Below are 19,662 nucleotides of genomic sequence, written 5' to 3' on the forward strand. Positions count from 1 at the left end.
TGAGAGTGCCGCAGCAACAACACATCAGCTCACCCTCAACCCCACACCACCACCACCACCCCCAAACCTCTTTTTTTTTTTTTCCCCTGTCAGGAACTCTCCTCACAGCCCCGGGCGCGCATAGTGTGTGTCCTGGCACAGCCGGTGGAACAGGACACGCCCCGTGGCCACATCGCTGACACCAAGGACACGCTGCTTGCCCTGGACAAGGGATCACACAGGCCTTCGCTCACACCCACTGGAACAAACTCCTTCAGCAGAATGACCGCACTGGACCCTACTGACATCAGCGGGGTGATCAGGTTCCAACCTTCTCATCTGCAAAATGATGGGTCAAGGAGGTCAAGAGTGGAGTGACCAAAAACAAAGCAAAAAAAAAAAAAAACGTTTGGAGAAAAAGAAACGTTTATCTTGAAAATATAAAAGACAGGATGTTACTACTGAGAGTTCCAGAGAATTCCTGTGAAAAGACTTTCAGAAGGTCCCCTGTGGACTCGTTCACTGCCCATGTGCAACTCGGCTTCAAGAACTTCTGTTCCCGCTGGTGCGGCCCGAGTTCAGGGTGACTGAATGATTGCACTGTGTTTATTTTCCTCCACTCCGAGGTGGAAAAATCCCACCTGGGGCCACTGGAAGAGGTTCGAGGCTGGCAGCGTGTCCACCAGTTCTGGCGTCAGCGAGTTGTAACACCTTGTAACCGCAGTGTGGTTTTTACGAGGGGAACACTAGAGTTCACGGAAAACACACAATGCACTTTTAAATGCGCACGTCATATGAAACAATAACAAAAGATGCATTTTGTAATTTATATTGTTATTAAAAGTCCATTACATGAAATGTCACACCAACAAAAAAAAGAGGAGGGAAAAACACCCACACGCTTTCATTGCCCCGGTTCAGTTCATTTTGATCATGTTTTGTTGCCGTTTGTGGAAAGAATATGGTTCGCATGGAACAGTGTGTGGTGGGGTAACGTACACAGGGAAAAGAGTTTTATGACTCCCACGTGGCCTCTATCCTATCTGTTTATGTGTCTCACCGGTTACCCGGGAGCCCTCGATCAATCCTAATGGTTTCTTTCCATCAGGTGCCTGACTTTCTTTCTTAATTAAAAAAGCAGTAAAGTTCCAACTGACTGACTGCAACATCACAGGCCCTTATTTACAGGTCTTCTGAGACGGAGTGGGCGTTGAAAGGGGGGCAGAAGGATGATTCTGCTGTCTCTCGCCATGTGTCAGGTATTCGTCAGATTTGTTGTAGGCCTATATCTATCTTAAATGCTGACCGAATTCACGTTTAAAACGACTCTTTCTGTTTCCCAGCAAGGATAACATCTTTATGTTCTTAGGTCCTCACTGGTTCTAAATGGAACGTCCAGCATCCCTGCCTATGCCCACATGGGACATTTTCAAAATATACAAAATTAGCCCAAGCAATCACTGAGCGCTAGTGTTTATATCACTGTACGGACGAGCCACACGTCCTTTGCATGATGGGAGTGCTTCATTTTAAACGAAATGAGTTTCATCTTTATACTGTCATGGTAAAGTAGATTGCTGGATTGGATCCTACAATGACAACTATAAGGATATATTCCCTTTTATACTGTTTGTTTCGGCCTATAATAAGAAATGTAAATGCATCAAAAAAAGAAAAGAACTGCCTTAGCAACTGAATTACCTTCACAATCCACAACATCCCCAAACCAAGAAGGAAGGCATAAATAAACAAGCACACACACACACACACACACACACACACACACACACACACACACACACACACACACACACAGCACAGAACTTAGTTAGACTAAGAAATAAAAACAAAACTAATAAACACAGAGCGAATATTTGACTGCTGCATTTATTTACACACTGCAACAACCTGGGAGCAAATATTTCCTCTGCTGCCCAGGGGACTAATGTGTTAGTCAGCTTTCAGGTAGTTTAATCACATGCCATCTGATAAAACATTTAGCCATAGTTACCTATCACGAGCCAGACATTAGCAAACATATAATTAAGAAAGTGTAAACAGTTCACTGAATCTCAGTCTCTTCCCAGTGGAAGGTTAGGGCTGCCCATGGCCCCTTCATTAGGTGCTGAGCCCACCAGAGAACTTAAGGAACCAGCCACTCATTGTGGGTTTTTGTTAATCAGTAATTAGCAACATCTTGACATGGGGTAGGGTGTGCTTGCTCTCTGCTGATAATTCAATTAGTATGGGGAGGCTGGCAGTCAACAAACAAGCCATTGAGTGGGATGACATGGAGGACGGGCCTGCTTTGATATGTTTTGCAGGAGATACCGTCACAAAGCTCTCTGTGGGAGGGAAGTGGAGGGAGATGGAGATTGGGGTGGGGGGAGCATAGATGGAGTGACAGCAAATCCTTTACAGCAGAAAGATGAGAAGCTGTCTCCCTGGGCTCCCCTCCTCTGAATTCTCATTTCTCTTTTTCTCATTCTCTTTCTCTCTTCTTCTCCTAGACACACACAAAAACATTATCTCTCTGTCTCTCTCTCTTTCTGCCTCTCTCTCTCTCTCTCTGCCTCTCTATCTCTCTGTTTGTCTCTCTCTCTCTGTCAATGTTCTGTCACATTTGTCTGTGTGTTCTGTCTCATAGATCTTAATCCTTCTTCTCAATTTTTTTCTCACATCTCAGCCGTCAGTCCTCCTCTTTTTAGGTCTCTCACTATTTCCCTCCCTCTTCCTTAGCACCTCTCCCTCATCTTATATCATCTTCCTCTGTGGTCTTCATCCTTCTCCCCCACTTCTTATCTAATGTCTCACTGGACCCTGGACCCTGGAGCCCTGGAGCCCTGCAGCACGGCACACGGCACAGCACCTGTCAAAGCCAGTGCATAACGTCTCCATGCCCACACTAAACGTTTCCTGTGACATGCCCTGGCTGTTCAATAAAATGTCATCTCTTCTCACAAACAGACTTTGCTAAAGGCCTCAGGAAACCTCTACTTGCCTTTCACCTCATTAAAGGGACGGGTTGTTTTTTTCTGTGCTGGAGGGGGAGTTAAAGAGGTGGTGGTGGTCGGGTGGAGGTAGGGGGGTTAATGTGGCTGCCCGTGCTTCTGCCTCTATCACTCTCTCCTTCCACATCCGCCTCCACCTCTGCATCGACCGCCACATCTGCCAGTGCAGCTGTTTTACCACCATTTCCAGGTGTGGATGGGCCGGTGTAGAGCAGTTAACATCTGTGATGTGTTAGAGCCAGGTGCCCGAGAGAACCACAGTAGAACTTTCATCATGTGATCTGATATGCACCTGCACCTGCACCGAGAGGCCTTTTCCTTGCACATTAAGATTGGATTGGACACACACACACACACACACACACACACACACACACACACACACACACACACACACACACACATTAACTCACTCTTACACACATTATCCGATGCTCTGCTTTCCTTGCTCATCTTTTCACGGTCTCTTTCTTTTCTTTCCTTTTCTCAACTCTTTTTTTCTCTCAACGTTTTGCTTTCCTTCTTCCTTTCATTGCCTCACTGTCTCCCTCTTTCTCTCTCTGTCCACTTCCTCTTCTCCCGTGCCCTTTTCCCTTGCTCAGCATTTTCATAAACAGTTTCATAACCGCAAACAATTTGTACATTCAGAGGGATTTCTTTGATGCCTAATTGGAGGGGGATCATGGACGTTTTTTTTGTCTTTCTTTCCCCCATGGCCTCTTGTTTCATGGCGTGCCAATCCCTGTGCTACGTATTCATTTTCACTGTATGGCCATTATGACCAGAACAAATACATCCGTACTGAAGCAGGCAGGCAGAGGCACAGATGATGAAGCTGTGCACTGGTGTTAACAATTACTGTAGTTATCTTCTGTGGGTCAACGGTACTTTAATGAAAACCTCTCCAATAAACTTCATGTGTGTTTTGAGGTCTGGGATGGTGGAATTTTCTGTGCACATTGTCTGAGCATAGAACCTAATGTAGTAATTGTTACCAGTAACCTACCGTTGGCTTAAGTTGACTTTGAATAGTATTTTGTATGTGACCTTGAATAAATCTCTTTAAGCATATTAATATATACAGTAAATACATCAAAATATTTATAACATTCTCTTCAGACAAACTACACCGTAGGATTACATCAGTCAAACCACTAGAAAAATATAAGATTACGTGAGTACACGGAAACACGTGAATGGGCAGAGGAACATAGAGCCACACTGATTATCCATCAAATGTGGTTTGCTATGAATCCGGTTTGGGGAAACATTCTGGTGAATTATAATGGTAACATAACCTCAATGCAGATTACACTGAATTATACTAATTACTTTGTTTTTTACATTTTCTGATTTAATTTCTCAAACTTTATATTATGGAGCATTAGTGTGTGCTTTCATTGGAACAGAGCGCTTTCATCATCTGAAACATTATCAGCAAACAATTTAAGGGCAGATTTTGTGTGTGTGTGTGTGTGTGTGTGTGTGTGTGTGTGTGTGTGTGTGTGTGTGTGTGTTAGTTTCACTGTACACCTCAAATGTGAACCATATCCGCAGGTTTTCTCATACACATTCGAACATGTGTTTCTGATCACGCCTCATATTCATGAAAGCCTACTCGGGCCTGTCACAGGAAATGAAAGAAAAGGGGCAAGGAGACCCAGAAGGACAGTTTTTCTTGTCAGCAGTTCCGTACGGTGTGAAATACACAGGTCAGTTATTCTTTCAGGCACTTTCTCATCGTTGGCTGTGGCAGAGCAGGGCCCAGTCTGCTGAGGAGGAGGGGACGGAGTCCAACGGCACAAGGCCCCCTGTTGTCAGCAGTTTCTCCCAGGCACTAGCATACCGCACAGCAGGTCAACTCCCAGGACAGCCCAAACTCACCAGACCAGGCCACACCATGCATCTACATGTCAGGTCAGGCAGACAGCATGGGTGTAGAAGTTATATGTCTTGAACATTCTAAATAGAAGTACTAGTCACTAAATATAAATGAGAATATGTATAAAAGAAGCCTTAACCAACTAGACAAGATTGATTTAAAGGCTGAAAAACGTATGCAGCGATTAGTCATGAGCACTAAGTGACCTGGATTTACTGAAAGACACTGACTTAGGCTTATTACTACAAGTGCACTCTCATGGAAGTCATTAAATATGTGTTTTATGAAGTCAAGGCCATGTGAAAGGGGCAGCAGTAGGCTTGATGCGAAGCCAGATGCTGATTGAGCAGAGCAGAGAGGTACCCATGTATTTTGCACACCCCAGAAAGCGAAGGGGAGGGTGGAGAGGAAGGGGGAAGATTTACATCTCTGCCGAGCTGTTTGATGGTTCCCACATGGTGCATAATTTCAGTGAGTTTAAATGTGCGGGTGGTGGGACAGATTGATTGTGGAGGCATTTTATTCCACATGTCAGGTGGCTGTAAAACACCGCCCTGCGCCCGGAGAAGCAGCACAAACCGACCTCAGCCGCAGGGAAAAAAAACGTGGACAAGGCAGGTCACTCCGAGGTTTTTTATGTCATAATAAATATCCCATTTTCAGTTAATTCTGCCGTAAACTCCCTGATCCATAATGAAGTTTGTCACCCACAGCCCCCTACCCCATCAAACTCGCCCCTCCCTCCCCCCACACACACATAAATTTGCTCCTCACAGTAATTTCTCAGCCCATCTCTCACTTCTGATGGAGAGCATAAAGCCGCGCTCAAAGTGATGGCTCATCACTGTGTGGTCCAATAAACTCGGGTGAATTAGATATGCATGTTCTATGATGCAGGGACAGCTCATAAATCCATGCTGAGCTAGCCTGGCCTACAACACTGAGCATTACATAGCATGAACTTCTCCCAGACCCCCCCACCCACATCCTCCTTGCTGCAACCTAACTGGCATGGAGGGGGATCAAAAAAGATACCAGTGTTTACACAGAGAAACCCTGCTTTAAGCTGGAACAGACCCCACTTTGCATCAGGCCAGGCCAGCAGCTCTCCCTGACTGCGCTATGAGAGCATAAACAGACTCTCTCTCCCTGAGAGGAATGCTTTCAGGGATAGAGAGAGAGAAAGAAGGAAAGAGAGAGAGAGAGAGAAAGACAAAAAAAAGAAAGAGAGAGACACACAGCGGGGATGACACACTCATTTGGACAGAGGCCAGATTCACTCCACTTCTGTAGCTGGCCAGATAGCTAAACTGAACCCACTGACAAGCCACTGACACTGTTCACTGACACACTAGGCAAGACAAATCTGTCAAAGGGGGTTCACAAGCTGGAGCCATCGCAAAGTGCGGGTAGGCAGGCGGGCAGGCGGGCAGGCGGGCAGGCGGGCAGGCGGGCAGGCGGGCAGGCAGGCGGGCGGGCGGGCGGACGGAGGGGAATAACTCTCTCTTGACATGGTCCAGAAGTTTTTAATGGAGGATGAAAACTGGTTAACAAACAGCAACAGTTGAAGCCTTTTCTGTAATATGGAGTGTAAAGTTTATAAGACAAGTCTGACAAAGTCCAGGCACGTTTAAAAATGCAGATGTTCAAAAGATGGCTGAATGAGCCAGCGAGAGAGAAAGAGCGAGAGAAACAAAACAAAACAAAACAACAACAAAATCCAAAGAGCAGCTAAAAATGAACAAATGTAAAAATCAAATCAGGGACATCTAACAACAGCACTACAGACATGTTATGCATTATAACGCTCCAATAAAATGAACATATTTTTAATGAGCTCCCCAACATCAACATTTTGACTTTTCTCCCTCCACCCTTTCGTCTTCAATCCTTGATAGCATTCACTCTGCAGTCTTGGATCATCCTGACACTTCTTTATGGGTTGCCAAAAGATGGCTCCCCCTTTTCGACTCGCTCCACCTTTTGAAGAGCCTCTCCAAGCCTCTGGAGGGAAGAGATGCAGCTGCAGCAAGACTAAAACATGTTCGTCTCCCTTTGAAAGCGTAAAGCTGTAACGGAGCACTGCATAGTGTCAAAGAAAAAGAGCTTTGTCATCTCGAAAGGCATCCACTCCTTCCCATTGTGTCGCCGCTGGATAAATATCTGTCCCTCTCGTTTAGAAATAAAAAAAATAAAAAGCCTGCTCATACCATCTTATTTTGATCTGCAAACATCTCCCCTTTTCCAGCAAACCTCACACACAGAATCACTCCACCATTATGCAGACAGCACTGCTGCATAAACCTTTCACTATTGCCTAGGCAACGAGTCATAAAAAAAGAATATAAAACAATATAATACAAAAAAAGCGACAAACTAAAATAAACCTACTTTGTTTAGGGCTTACAACTCATAAAAAAATGACAACAATGAAAAGAACATACAATAGTGCAATTTTTTTTGTTCAGTTGTATGGGTCGCTTCTCCTCCTCTTGCTTGTGTGTGTCACCAACTCAGGGCGCGCTGGGATCAGTGGCGGCGGCTGCGTCTTGAGTTACTCCTGCCCGAGTTTCCTCTGCTCTGCTCACGAAGGACCTGGTCCCAGCGCTGACAAGAGAGAGAGAGAGAGAGAAAGAGAGAGAGAGAGGAAATAAAATGAAACCAGTTCAATTCCTAAAGATCTTAGTCTTTAGGAACCATTGCTGCATCAGAAACTTGCCTGAGAAACAGATTCAGAGAAGAAATACATTTTCTGTTAAATAAACTCAAAGGTGGCCGTCTTCTTTTTCACACGTTTCACCCCCACAAAAGTGACATTTCACTGAACTGAGCCAATTTCCTCTTTCCTCTGTCAATGGCATCCTGTTTTGCTCTGTGCTAAAGGTTATACTACTTAAACTGCAACCGACCGTAGAGAGAGACATCACAGTTAGGCCTCAAGTGTCCTAGAGTAAGTAACCCTTGCATAAATCTCCCGACTGTGGGAAACATTTCTATTCTTCAGTGCTCTCGACTCCCCAGAAGTGTCAACGTGGGCAGTGAGGAGAATTTCCACTTTTTGAGCAAACATGTTAATCTTAATTAAACAAACAGCATGGGAATGTCAGTCTAAATAAAGGACCATTCACAAAACTTATTTGTTATCATTTTCAACATGACCATTTCAAGAATGCATAATCATTAAGATATGCCTGATTCAGCACAATTCCTTTTCCAAATAAAACACACTTCAATCATGTTTGGCCTTCATAATTACAATGTGGAAGTGGCTGGTTTTTCACTTAAGGCTTGACCTCACCTTCACTTTTCGCCCCATTTTGTCCTTCCACTTCTGTGCAATTGACCCTTCTATGAGTAGCAGCCTATACAAAATAAACCAGATACAAACAATAGGTCAATTGAAAACAACCTGAATATAAAATGCATATGAACATGTTGATCAGAGCATGTTTCCATGTCAAAGGGGGCAAACTTTTTACCTTGAGCGTTCCTCGTTCTCATATCCCATGATGATGTATTCCTCGTTGGCGACGAGTTCAGGGCACAGACATCCAGAGTTGAAGTACAGGGTCACTACATCACGGGGAATGTTCACCAACGATGACTTCAGAATGTCTTTCACCTCAACAATGGCACTCAGGTCGTGATTCCGAGTACGGATCTCTTTGACTCTTGCACGGATGACTGTGAAGAGCGGAATTATAATTTTTTTAATCAGATAATCAGCCACAATTTGCACTTAACTCAGTTTTTTATGATACAGTTTTTTACTGTATCTATCAAACCGGTTTCTGTTAACGTTTTGATTTCATATCTGTACAAATTAAATATCAAACGTGTCTGGTACGTAGAGAGCACTTACTCACCATAATTGTAATTATTCTTCAAATAGGTTTTTAAACCAAGTCTGACAGTCTTGCACTTGCATCGGTCTGAAAAACAAATTGCACACCCACTTTTCGTAAAACCAGCCAAACACGAACTATGGACTACAGACCACTGTGACGGACAGATAAATGACTGCTACAAAATACACAAGCTGCTTTAAAATATTAAAGACTCACCACTGGCTCCCTTACAGTTACCATTGTGAGAGTCCATTGGAAAGTCAGGATTTGATTCTAAATTAAAACAGGACTGGTGTTAGTCTATAGTATTTACAAAGCGCAGTCTTTATGTGTTTTAAAAGTCCCCTAAAGATGCGAAATACTCTTCACATCAGAACTCTTACCATGGGAGCACTTGTTTGGGTCTTGGTACGGATTATCTTAAAGAATAAGCATAAAAATGTGTTTTAAATGGTATGAGGTATTTATTTCACTCAGACCTGTAGCCTATACTAATAATAATAATAATAATAATAATCCTCAGATTACCACTAATTATTTAGCCACTAATTTAGCGGATACTACTACCACTCATAATAATTACCTGGTCCCTCTGCTTTTACAATGGCCTCCGGAGATATGCAAACTCCTCGATCATAGACTGGTAAATCCTCGCACGCCAGACTCTCGGGCCAGGTATGGTTATATCTCTTCATGACGGGCTCGCAGCCGCACTTAGCTCTCTCGCACACTGACTTGCAAGGCTTGATCGGGTCGTGCTGGAAGTCTATCGTGCATATGGGCGCGTACATAGCGCACAGAAAGAACAGCAGGTCCGGGCTGCACCCAGTGCCCAGCAAGCCCTCAAACTGCTCGATGGCCAGGACGGCGTTGGCCTGGGTGCTGTGGTGGAGATGGTTAGGCATTTTGGTCATGTTCCATGGCATGGACTTGCACATCGGGATGCGGATAGGCTCACACGCCGCTCCTGTGGCGCGCGGGATCCTCACCAAACAGGCCAGCGCAAGAAAACTAATGTACAGCTTGTGAGAAAACATCTTCTTGGCGTGATAATCAGTTGCAAAAAAATGAATAATTTAGCCTATTTATGTTGTCAACATAGAGAGACTCCGTGAAAGATTTAACCCGGCTCTTTAAAAATGAAAAGCCTTGTGTGCACAACCACAAAACGTTCTGAAACTGCCTATTCTGACATGCTAAGATTTGCGTCATTCACCTGGAGAAAATAAGTCATCTTCTCTGCTTGGCAAACAAAAAAAGTCCTCTAGGAAAGCCTGATGCAGTGGAGTTGATGGCTTGTTCCTTACTCAGTGCGTGCATACTCCTTCATGGTGCAGACGGTAGGTGGGCAGTACTACTTTCTCCACGTATGCCCGTGCGCGCTTCAGTGATTGCAAACGCCTGCAGCTGTACCAATAGTTAAGTGACCTCACCGTGCACGATCAGCTCCTTTTTAGCCTGGGAGCATCTGCCACTGCCCACCCTCTTTCACTGGAACTTCACCGCGAGAGTCGAGGCAGGCATGAAGTCCAGTAGACTACTTCTTTTAAAACAGCGGTATGAATTCATTTCGCTGGCTTGATGTCTTATCAGGGTAGTTTTACGAGCAGACTTGCTTTTTCAGTTGTGAAAAAATACTAAGTTAAACATGTTCCAAATAAGCCCAATCAGTGTGTACAATCAAGCTTTCGCCGAACTGCCGGTTAAGAGGATTTCACTTGTTTGTTTAGCACAAGTAGAGTTAAATTGTTAATTGTTACAAGTGTCTCTCTGGACCACCTGGTGAATATTGTTATAGCCTACAGTTGGGAGGGTGGCACAGCATGAAACTGTACTAAACCATAACTCTTAGTGCACTGACATAGGGCAGAGGGCATCAGGTCCGAAGTGTCTGACGAGTACAAATGAATGTTTAGAGCTGGAATGCAACGCGTTCTTGGCATGTATGACTGTGTACCTTAAGAGGAGACGTTTTTTTTCTGTCTTTAATCCCCAATTTCTTTCGTTTATGGGGGAGGTTAATGTAAGGCACAGCGCTTTACCAACGTACATGGCTGCTCAAGCTTTACATCTGCTTCACAACCGCCTCTCTTGTAAATGCAGAGGGGAACAGATTTAAACAAGACCCGAATCTGATCAAAGAGACTCGGGATAAATCATGTCAACCATCATAATAATTTAGTTATCCTACTCAACCAGAGCAGTAACACATTTGATGGATCCAAGAGTGACTGGACTTTACTTCAAGCACTCCGGCACTCATTTGCAGGTGTTCCTACATCATTTGGTGGCTATTAAGAGATGGATTCTGCATTACATTCAACGTGGTGGCCGCCTTCTCCCCGCAAACTTCTCCAGACTGGGTGATTTCTTGGACTAAGAAATAGTGCAGACCATGTGAACACAGCAGAGCGACTTTAATCTAATAAGAGAACGTCAGGACGGATAACTTCAGAGAATAATCAAAGCCGGTGTTGCCAGTCTACGTGAATTGCATTTGGCTTTCAAATGGTGTCTCGTTTCACAGTAGCACACCCATGACTTCAACTCCAGACGGAACTCATTAATGCATATGACCTGATGTTTATTCATGTTATGGAAGATACATGGTCATTTCCAAAAATTCAAAACATATAAAACTGGTTAGGGGAGAACAACTGATAAACATTCAATAAATATTTACGAATGTTTATTATACCGCATAGACAGGTACACTGGAGTGGTAATGCCAATTGGGCATTATGAGTTAGTTAAAAAATTATACTATGCTTTGTACAAACAACACTACTGGTTGTTGTTTTTTTTAATAACATGTAGTTAACCACAATTCTGCTGTTTCAAACCAAATGAGATGCTATTATTTCAATATTTTGGCAAATAATTCAAAGGAACACAAAGTGTAAAAATAAAATGCAAATTCACAGAAAGAAAAGCACGCCGTAACCCACACAGATTAAATCTATAACGACATCTAAAAGAATCACTGTGTATCATAGAGGCATCTGTCATTAAACAAGCATTTTTTTTTAGCATGATGTAGATTACTTATGATTTCACCCCAACCCATCCCAAAACACACACACAAATACAGATTTCTTGTTTCCATCTTTTCCATTTCAAATTGAGAAACAAAAATGCGCAAAAAACTCATTTTATAGTAGTGCCACTAGTCCCTGACAACCAAACTTGTTTACCTTCAATGTTCAATAAACAGGTTGTTTATACAATTAAGGTTTATTTTTTTGTTCGTGATGCTGTTTTTTTCTTTTTTCTTTATGAAAGGTCTGATCCCACAAAAGCCATAAGACTATAATGTTAAAAGAAGACTACGCGGGTCTATGGAATGGGAGCCACGCTGCCCGCTCGACATGCCAAGGGTTCAAGAGGCGGGGGAGGGAGGAAGATGAGGGAGGGAGGAAGGGGGGCATCTTATGCGGAAGCGGACACTGACTGCTTGTAGACAGCGTGGTATGCGTTCCTAAGCAGGACGTAAGGGAAGCATGATTCCAGCAGATCCATCGTGAGGAACGGAGATTCTTGCACAATCTAGAAAAACACACACACGCGCACACACACACACACACACACAGATACGAAAAGCGTTGTGAGAGCAGAGAACAACAGTTTTTTCCTAAAAGCAATTTTAGTGAGCTTCGTCTAGCCTGTGTCACTTAAAGCTAACTATTATGCAGAAGCCAGGCTCTGGCGCACGGGCTGAGGAGGCCTCTGTCCTGTTGGGAGATAAAGACGGCTCTTCCTTTCCATTACGGAGTGCGGCACTCGCAGTGCAGACCGCTGGGTATTACTCTTCAAAGACGCCTCAAAAACCCCACAGACAAATCCCCACACAAGCTCCCCAGAGCCCAGATGAATACACATGACTGCATACATACAAATCTATTGCTGATCACATCTTACATCATTTTTTTTTCTCTTCTCTATTTCTTTCTTTTTGTGTCAGTCTGTGACACATCTGCACACTTCTCGACAGACTTCTAACTTTGAAAAAACAGAATATGAACCCCGACACCACAAATCGACACAGAGAGAAAACTTTTCCTCTTATGCTCAAGTGCAGAGTACACGTCAGATTGAACCAAAACACACATACTTTTCTTAACAGTAGTTTTTATAGATCATTATAATTTTATATTAAGGGAAGTTCTCTGTGTTTCTCCTATGAGTTGAGGTCGAATGAAAGAGAGAGGGAGGGAGTAGAAGGGTTTGGAGAGGAAATGCCTGTGTGTCCTGCCTGCTGGAGTGACTCACCATGTCAAGGAGCAAGTACACCGATTCCCTGTTCCTCGTTGTGGTCTTATCGGTCTCCTGGCCAATCTTCAGTAGGCTGGAGGAGGCCAACTGAGAGGGGAAACAACACCACCACGTCAACGAGATGTTTTACACACACACACACACACACACACACACACACACACACACACACACAAAAGCAATAAAAGTGTTGTGGTTTGACCACTGAAGCATTAATTAAATTAAAGTCCTCCTGTGCCAGTTGTCACGGAAAGATAGGTGAATTATGGGTCCTCGGCCCTTTGTCCCACACCTGCTTTGGTAATCCCGGGCTGGTCACACGGGGAAACAGCTACCGCACAATTGACTGCAATTCAGTCATGAAACGCTCTTCACAGAAGTTCCCAGGCTTGTACAAAGCAAGTTGTTCCTACTCGACTACTGGCCATAGCACGCCAAGGGTGTTGTGCTTACAATCTAAGTGGTGGCCATGTTAGCTCAAAACATGAAGTGTATGAAGTGTAAAAGATATTGGGAAAATATATGAAGACAGATTCGTCTCAGGTTTGGACACTAGCCACGCTTGCTGACGAGCGAAAAAAAAAATACAGACCACTGCAGACATCTTGAGATAGGCCCCCCAAAGACAACCACCTCACAGTTGCCAAGACAGAACAGGAAAAAAACGTATGCGTCCTTTACGTATCTTGCTAGCTAGCAAGCTACAGTTGTCAATCTTTTTAAAAGGCTTAGAGAAAATCTTGATAGGACCATCAATGATATTTACCTCTGCACACACTTGCTGGTGGCCTGAGGTGTCTGAATAAGGGACTAGTGGAAGCACAGACCATAGTTGAGTAGGGTCCCTCCTCTGCATCTAAAAGCTCAACCAAAGGGGACTGGAGATCGTATATGAGGCTAAACATTTGGTGCCATGCTCCTGCTGCTGGGGGATAGACAGCGTTGTTATAGGCGTGAAGACCAATGCTATTTCAGAAATGATAAAGTGGTTCACTCGTGTAGATCTCTGTAGACAGGACTCAATAAAATGGTCTTTGCCAACGTTTGTTGATGGCCAGGGTTGTCAGAGTGAGGGAGCAGTGGAATTGATCAATGGATCAACCATCAACCAATGGATCAACTGAATAGATCAACTCAATGGATGGGCCTCAATAGTGGCCTTCTCATCTCCCCCGAAGAGCTCAACCAAAGTGGGACCCACAGACAGTACTCTATGCTGGCCCAATATTTGGGGCCCGGCACATGTGTTGTGATGCCCTGCTGATCATGTGGATGGAGGTGAAGGTCAGACACCTTCACGTTGACACAACCTAGCAGCAGCGCGGCTAGTTAGTGTTCTCCACTGCCGATGTCTGACTGTGCAAGCTAAGTCAGCAGCAGACGGTCCCTGCATGATTTGGGGGCCTTTTCTTTTTCCTAGAACATGATTTATGTGCAAAAATGTGCTTCGGGGCAGCTGTTAAAAGATGATTTTCTTACAGCCTGAAACAGACCACAACTCCACAGGCCAGTTTGTCTGTTTTCTGTGTGACCATTTTAGATTGACATGCCCCTGACAGTTTGCCTTTTGAAGACAAACATTTGCATTCTACATAAATAACCACACAAATAAATTGTGAGGCCTTCCCACGCCACTTCAGGGCAAAGTGGAAGGGCTAGCGCGAAAGCACATGAAAAACGATTGTTTATTGAGATGCAAATATGATTTATAAACGCGAAGAAAATGCAACAAATTATTGCTGTGGGAGAGAGACAGAGAGAGAGAGAGAGACAGACAGAGAGAGAGAGAAAAACAAGAACTCACAGCAAGGAATTCTTTCAGTCGGTCCTCGATGCTACCCTTGTGGATGGTGAAGAGGGCAGCAGCTATTTGGTTGATGGCCTTAGCCAGACAGTGAATGTTGTTGCAGTGACCTACAGGATGATCACGAGATGGTTAATATAAGTTGTTTCGAAAAGCTCTGGATACAACACACCAAGCCTGTGCATTTATTCATTTGTCACACATACACATACATGTATACACACTGCATACACATGTTGACACAGTTATTACACTTACACTGGTTATACAAATGCTACATTTATGTGGATGCTTAAACAGGTACCTTCAATGGCGGGGCTGTACTGGGACATGACGTTGCTTGCCAAGGTAGGCAAGGACACGGCCACAAAGACCATGAGCAGGCAGGCGATCTTGTACTCCTCCTCTGGACTGATGTTCTCTGTGATTGGCACAACTGGGTAAGTTACAGGGGTTGAAGCTTAGCGTTCATTACTTTGACATGACACGGAGATCAAGCAAAAACAAAAACGCAACTAGCGGGGGCACCTACTGGCCTCCTCAGGGGCGAGAGTAGCCAAGATAAACGGTAGCACTGGCCAACAATTAAGTCGTATTTGTGTTAACAGACCCAACACTGGGAAGAGTGATTCAATTAAACCAGTGCTTGAGACTGGGCGCTGTTTTGACAGCAAACATTCAAGCGTTATCGTGGGGATGTAAGAGAAATATATACACGGGCGAGAAGCCCATCCGCCCGCGAGCCCTTTGATGGTGGCGCTGTAGTGTAATGATGTTTTCTCTTCGGAGCGAGATGGAGCCCAGATATGGCAGAGAGCGAGGTGGACACCACAGTGTGGGAAAAGGCCAGGAGGAGTGGACATTCTGCTACTCCTCCATAAACAGATCTGTCTGCCAGGCTGTTTAAGTAGCAAATTCCGACCGGCGTTTTGATAAGTTCAGCTGGAGTTTTGATTCATTTAGTCATAGCCAAAGTATGAGTCATGCAGAGAGGACAAAAACCCAGCCATCCTTGCTGGCCATCCAGATGAACTCTTTCACAGTGGAATTCATTAAATAACTCACCGCTAACATCATTTGGTGACTATTGCTCTGAAGCCCTGCCAGTCTGACTGATCAAGACAATAAGATTAAATATCTTTTGTCTTTCTCCTTTACACGTTGGTGTGAGGAGTGTAAACACGGGGCAATGATGGCCAAAGTGACTGGGGCTGGGCCTTGAGCCGGTGGGCCTTGAGTCTGTGGTCCTTACCAGACTTCTGAGAGGAGAGCGCCACCACCAGCGCGGGGTCGATCTCACAGGGCAGGCCGGCAGCAGACGAGAGCTCGTACACATTCATGGCCACCTGGGGGACGAGAGAGAGGAGAGGAGAGGAAGGGAAAGAAAAGAGGGCATGAGAGAGGAGAGGAATTGATACGAGAAGAAAGGAGTGGAGATGAGAAGAGAGGAGAGAGAGAGCGGAGAGAGAGAGAGAAAGAGAGAAGGAGAGAGAGAGAGAGAGAGAGAAGAGGATAGGAGGGGAGAGAAGAGAGAGAGAGAGAGGAAAGAGGGAGGAAGGGACAGGAGAGGAGAGAGAGAGGAGAGCAGAAGAAAGAGGGAGGAAGGGAGAGCAGAGGAGAGAGAGGAGAGCAGAAGAAAGAGGGAGGAAGGGAGCAGAAAGGAGAGAGAGGAGAGCAGAAGAAAGAGGGAGGAAGGAAGAGGAGAGAGAGAGGAGAGAGAGGAGGGTGGGCATTAGGGCGGGTGGGAAAAAGGCACACACAGATCCAAGTCATTTCCTCGTGCCACCATCCGTGACAGCCCTCCCACCGCCTGGTTTCGAGGGAGGCTGTCTCCTACCTTCATGTCCGTCTCCCGGGGAATGTGGTCCTTGAAGTCCTCCACTGAGCTCACCAGGAAAGGAATGTGACAGGACAGCACCTGGGAGAGAGAAAGAGAGAGAGTGTGTGAGAGAGAGAAGGCTGAGCTTACAACCCATCCAAAGCTTGCTTAGAGAATGACGACATGCAACTCAAACCCTTAATTTAAATGCCCAAAGATGGTAAGAAAAAAAAGCCATCTTTGAAGGAGAGACAAGCGGGATGAAGTCATGTGACACAAGGGTGTTGGGTGATAGTGCGGAGGTGAGGGGAAACTTACGTCTCGGAGAGCCTCCTGAGCCAGTGAACGGAATGAGAGGATGACTCCAATGATGGTCATTCGTTTCAGGACGCTGTCGACCGCTGCAGCCAGAGCCAAGTGCAGACCAACAGAGGGAGAGAAAGAGAGAGAAAAAGAGAGAGAAAAGAGAGAGAAAAGTCACGCTTACACAATCACACAACCTTGTGGGTGAGCTGACTGTTCCTTGTCCTCTGACAAACCTCTCGAATGACCGCTAACTCGATGGCGGTCATGCACTTGTTTGCTTTTCAGAGGCAGCAGGTTTTTAACAGCAGCCATGAGAGAAACCACAAGAGTCCCACCCCCACAGCCACCCCTCCACCACCCCCAAACCCCTGGCAGCAGCACCAGAGGGTAGGCGACCTATGTGTTTTTTCTACTGGCCACCAAAGTGATCCTGCAACTCTGCTAATCGACTGTTTGGCCTGCTGAGCCACACAGGACACTGGCCCAACGTGGCCAGAGGGAAGAGCGGGACCTCAAGACCCCAAAACCCCAAAAGCAGAGCGCCGGCGGTTGCAGCACCCACATGAGAGCTTCTTGAACAGGGCAGCCATCTGCTCAGGCTTGTCGAAGCTGGTCCGCATCTGGGTTAGCACCTCCACGTTCTCCACCACCAGTTTCTGAGGGAGAAAAGGAAAGGGAAGAGATTTGGGACAAAAAGAGGGCTTGTGAGTTAAGCTGTGCATTGGGGAAGAAACTACAGTACATCCAAACCTGTGCAACCCCAACCTATTCATGGCTTTCCCCTATACCCCCCCCCACACACACACACACACACACACACACACACACACACACACACACACACACACACACACACACACACACACACACAGAAGGAAGCAATCATGACCACCAGATGCATCTATCATTATGCAACAAAAAATAAATAAAATAAAGAGACAATTAATACTGTGTAATTGCTACAGTAGAGACGTTTTGGCAAAAAGTGGGCTTTTTTCAGAGGCCCTGAAACCAGTGGATTTTTGTGTGTGTGTGTGTGTGTGTGTGTGTGTGTGATTTTCTCCCACCTCAAGTGCTTTGAGAAAAAACGAATGTTCCACGTCAAGTCATCTGATGAACATGGCATGAAGTGTGGACTCAAATCGAATTTGATAAAAAAAATATATATATATATACTGTTTCAGTCTACAGCTGATTGTGGATCAGATAGGAAACTTTATTTTCTTACTCAAATTGCTTTCAGATGGGGTGCGCTTTGCATGTGAGCATCACTGATCGGAGCCAAGAGCCGCTTTTCACACACACACACACACACACACACACACACACACACACACCACACACACACACACACACAGCTCCTTCGCCTCGGGGGGACGAAAAAACTATTGTAACTATACAGGACCATTTTAAGCACATTCAGAATCCATGTCGAACGCTTGTTATGGTCTAGGGTTGTTCATGTGTTATGGCTGACATTCATCTGTTGTTATGACGTTCAGATGTGAATGGTCTTCAGGAAAGCCCTCCACGACAAATATCATTGTCTTTTCTCCATCACTAAAGAAACAAGCTCTTTGGCCCTGCTGAGGACTTCTACATTTCGCAATCTGAGTATTTAGTGTAAACAGTACTACATGTGGGGAGAAAAAAACTAAATATTAATGTCCTGCCTTAGTCCTTTCCATCACACCAAATTAGTAGGAGTTAGGAAGAACACAGTCCAAACCCAGTTACCAGTAAGTACCTCACACGAGCCCTGGGAATCACCTCATTAAGAAGTAATACGCAAAAAAACAAAACAAAAGATTCCAACATAATTGCTCTCAGGCCGTTTCCCGGCTAACAGTGTGTTACTGGAAGCTCCCACTGCCTCGGCTTGCCAACAGCCAGGGCCAAGAGAGTGTGTGTGCCCCGTGACCTACAGCAGTGACCTTTTGACCTCTAACACTCATATTCCTGCAATGACAGTAGAGAGGTGTTGTTATAAGTTTCTGGGGCCAGCCTGCCTAATTCTGTAATGTACAGAATGGCCACATCTACGGTAAACTCATACTAGGGAGTTTGGTTACACAATTTGGTGCCCTTTGGCGTCATGCATGAGAGTTAAATAAGGGACAAGTCCAAGGTGCTCTAATGAGCGGCTACATTTGAAAAATCCAATACGGTATGTTGAGTATTGTCAAATGAAACAGCCCGTTTGTAATACAAAAATAAAATAAAAATAAATAAATAAACTTTTAAGCTAAACACCACACTGAATGTCTTCCCTTCCCACTTAGTACTCTTAACAGTGATGTTTTTTTGCCCAGAAAGCCGCTGCCCTGAACTATGACCCCCAACCACTCACCTTGAGCTCAGCCACCTGGGAGGAGATGTGCCACATGAGGCTCTCGCTGAGGAACTTCATTCCGTATGGCCCCAGCAGCTCTGACAGCGACCGCATCTCTGAGGAACACAACGCCAGACAGACAGACGGACAGTCAGCTTACATTTTTCAGATTCAGATTCAGATTCAGATTCAGAAAACTTTATTAATCCCATCAGTGGGCAATTAAGTTTGCAGTCCCAGTCTCCATCAATCAACAATAAATAGTAAGCTTATAAATAAATATGCATATGCATCAACACACACATACAGTTAACACACACATACAGTCAAACACCCTGTCCTGTCAGTGATGAACAGCGCTCAGTAAATCAAATTGTCAGTAGTGTACTCTATCCCTACAACCTTGTTT

General features: G+C 44.8%; 2 protein-coding genes across 4 annotated transcripts in view; both read right to left on the bottom strand.

Annotated features, from left to right (window-relative positions):
- Window positions 1–6,382: 6,382 nt before the first annotated feature.
- frzb (frizzled related protein) lies at window positions 6,383–10,104 on the bottom strand. Of its 2 annotated transcripts, XM_080838622.1 has the most exons (7): window positions 9,304–10,104; window positions 9,104–9,139; window positions 8,937–8,993; window positions 8,739–8,804; window positions 8,352–8,556; window positions 8,171–8,234; window positions 6,383–7,479 (listed from the first exon to the last, which is right to left on the bottom strand). In XM_080838622.1, the coding sequence occupies exons 1-7, from the start codon at window positions 9,755–9,757 to the stop codon at window positions 7,402–7,404; spliced, it is 960 nt and encodes a 319-aa protein (XP_080694748.1). In that variant the 5' UTR covers window positions 9,758–10,104; the 3' UTR covers window positions 6,383–7,401. The 2 variants fall into 2 exon arrangements, with proteins under 2 accessions (XP_080694748.1, XP_080694749.1); XM_080838623.1 differs by lacking the exons at window positions 8,937–8,993; window positions 9,104–9,139.
- Window positions 10,105–11,335: 1,231 nt separating this feature from the next.
- The window catches only part of nckap1 (NCK-associated protein 1), a 36,906-nt gene continuing 28,579 nt past the window's right edge, over window positions 11,336–19,662 (bottom strand). For both annotated transcript variants that reach the window (XM_080839422.1, XM_080839421.1), the window contains 9 exons: window positions 19,272–19,369; window positions 17,484–17,577; window positions 16,934–17,016; window positions 16,634–16,714; window positions 16,049–16,142; window positions 15,101–15,217; window positions 14,797–14,906; window positions 12,990–13,079; window positions 11,336–12,266 (listed from right to left, as the gene is read on the bottom strand). In XM_080839422.1, coding sequence (XP_080695548.1) covers window positions 12,150–12,266; window positions 12,990–13,079; window positions 14,797–14,906; window positions 15,101–15,217; window positions 16,049–16,142; window positions 16,634–16,714; window positions 16,934–17,016; window positions 17,484–17,577; window positions 19,272–19,369 — 884 coding nt within the window. In that variant the 3' untranslated portion in view covers window positions 11,336–12,149. The remainder of the gene's footprint in view (window positions 12,267–12,989; window positions 13,080–14,796; window positions 14,907–15,100; window positions 15,218–16,048; window positions 16,143–16,633; window positions 16,715–16,933; window positions 17,017–17,483; window positions 17,578–19,271; window positions 19,370–19,662) is intronic.

Source organism: Sprattus sprattus, assembly GCF_963457725.1.
Source record: "Sprattus sprattus genome assembly, chromosome: 5".
Lineage (NCBI taxonomy): Eukaryota > Metazoa > Chordata > Actinopteri > Clupeiformes > Clupeidae > Sprattus > Sprattus sprattus.

Excerpts from the sequence above, each read along its gene's own strand:
- frzb (XM_080838622.1), bottom strand. The coding sequence starts at position 9,757 with ATGTTTTCTCACAAGCTGTACATTAGTTTTCTTGCGCTGGCCTGTTTG. Across the intron at positions 8,994-9,103 it reads CCCAAACAAGTGCTCCCATG|AATCAAATCCTGACTTTCCA; the intron begins GTAAGAGTTCTG and ends GTTTTAATTTAG. Across the intron at positions 7,480-8,170 it reads AAATGGGGCGAAAAGTGAAG|CGCTGGGACCAGGTCCTTCG; the intron begins GTGAGGTCAAGC and ends CTCTCTTGTCAG.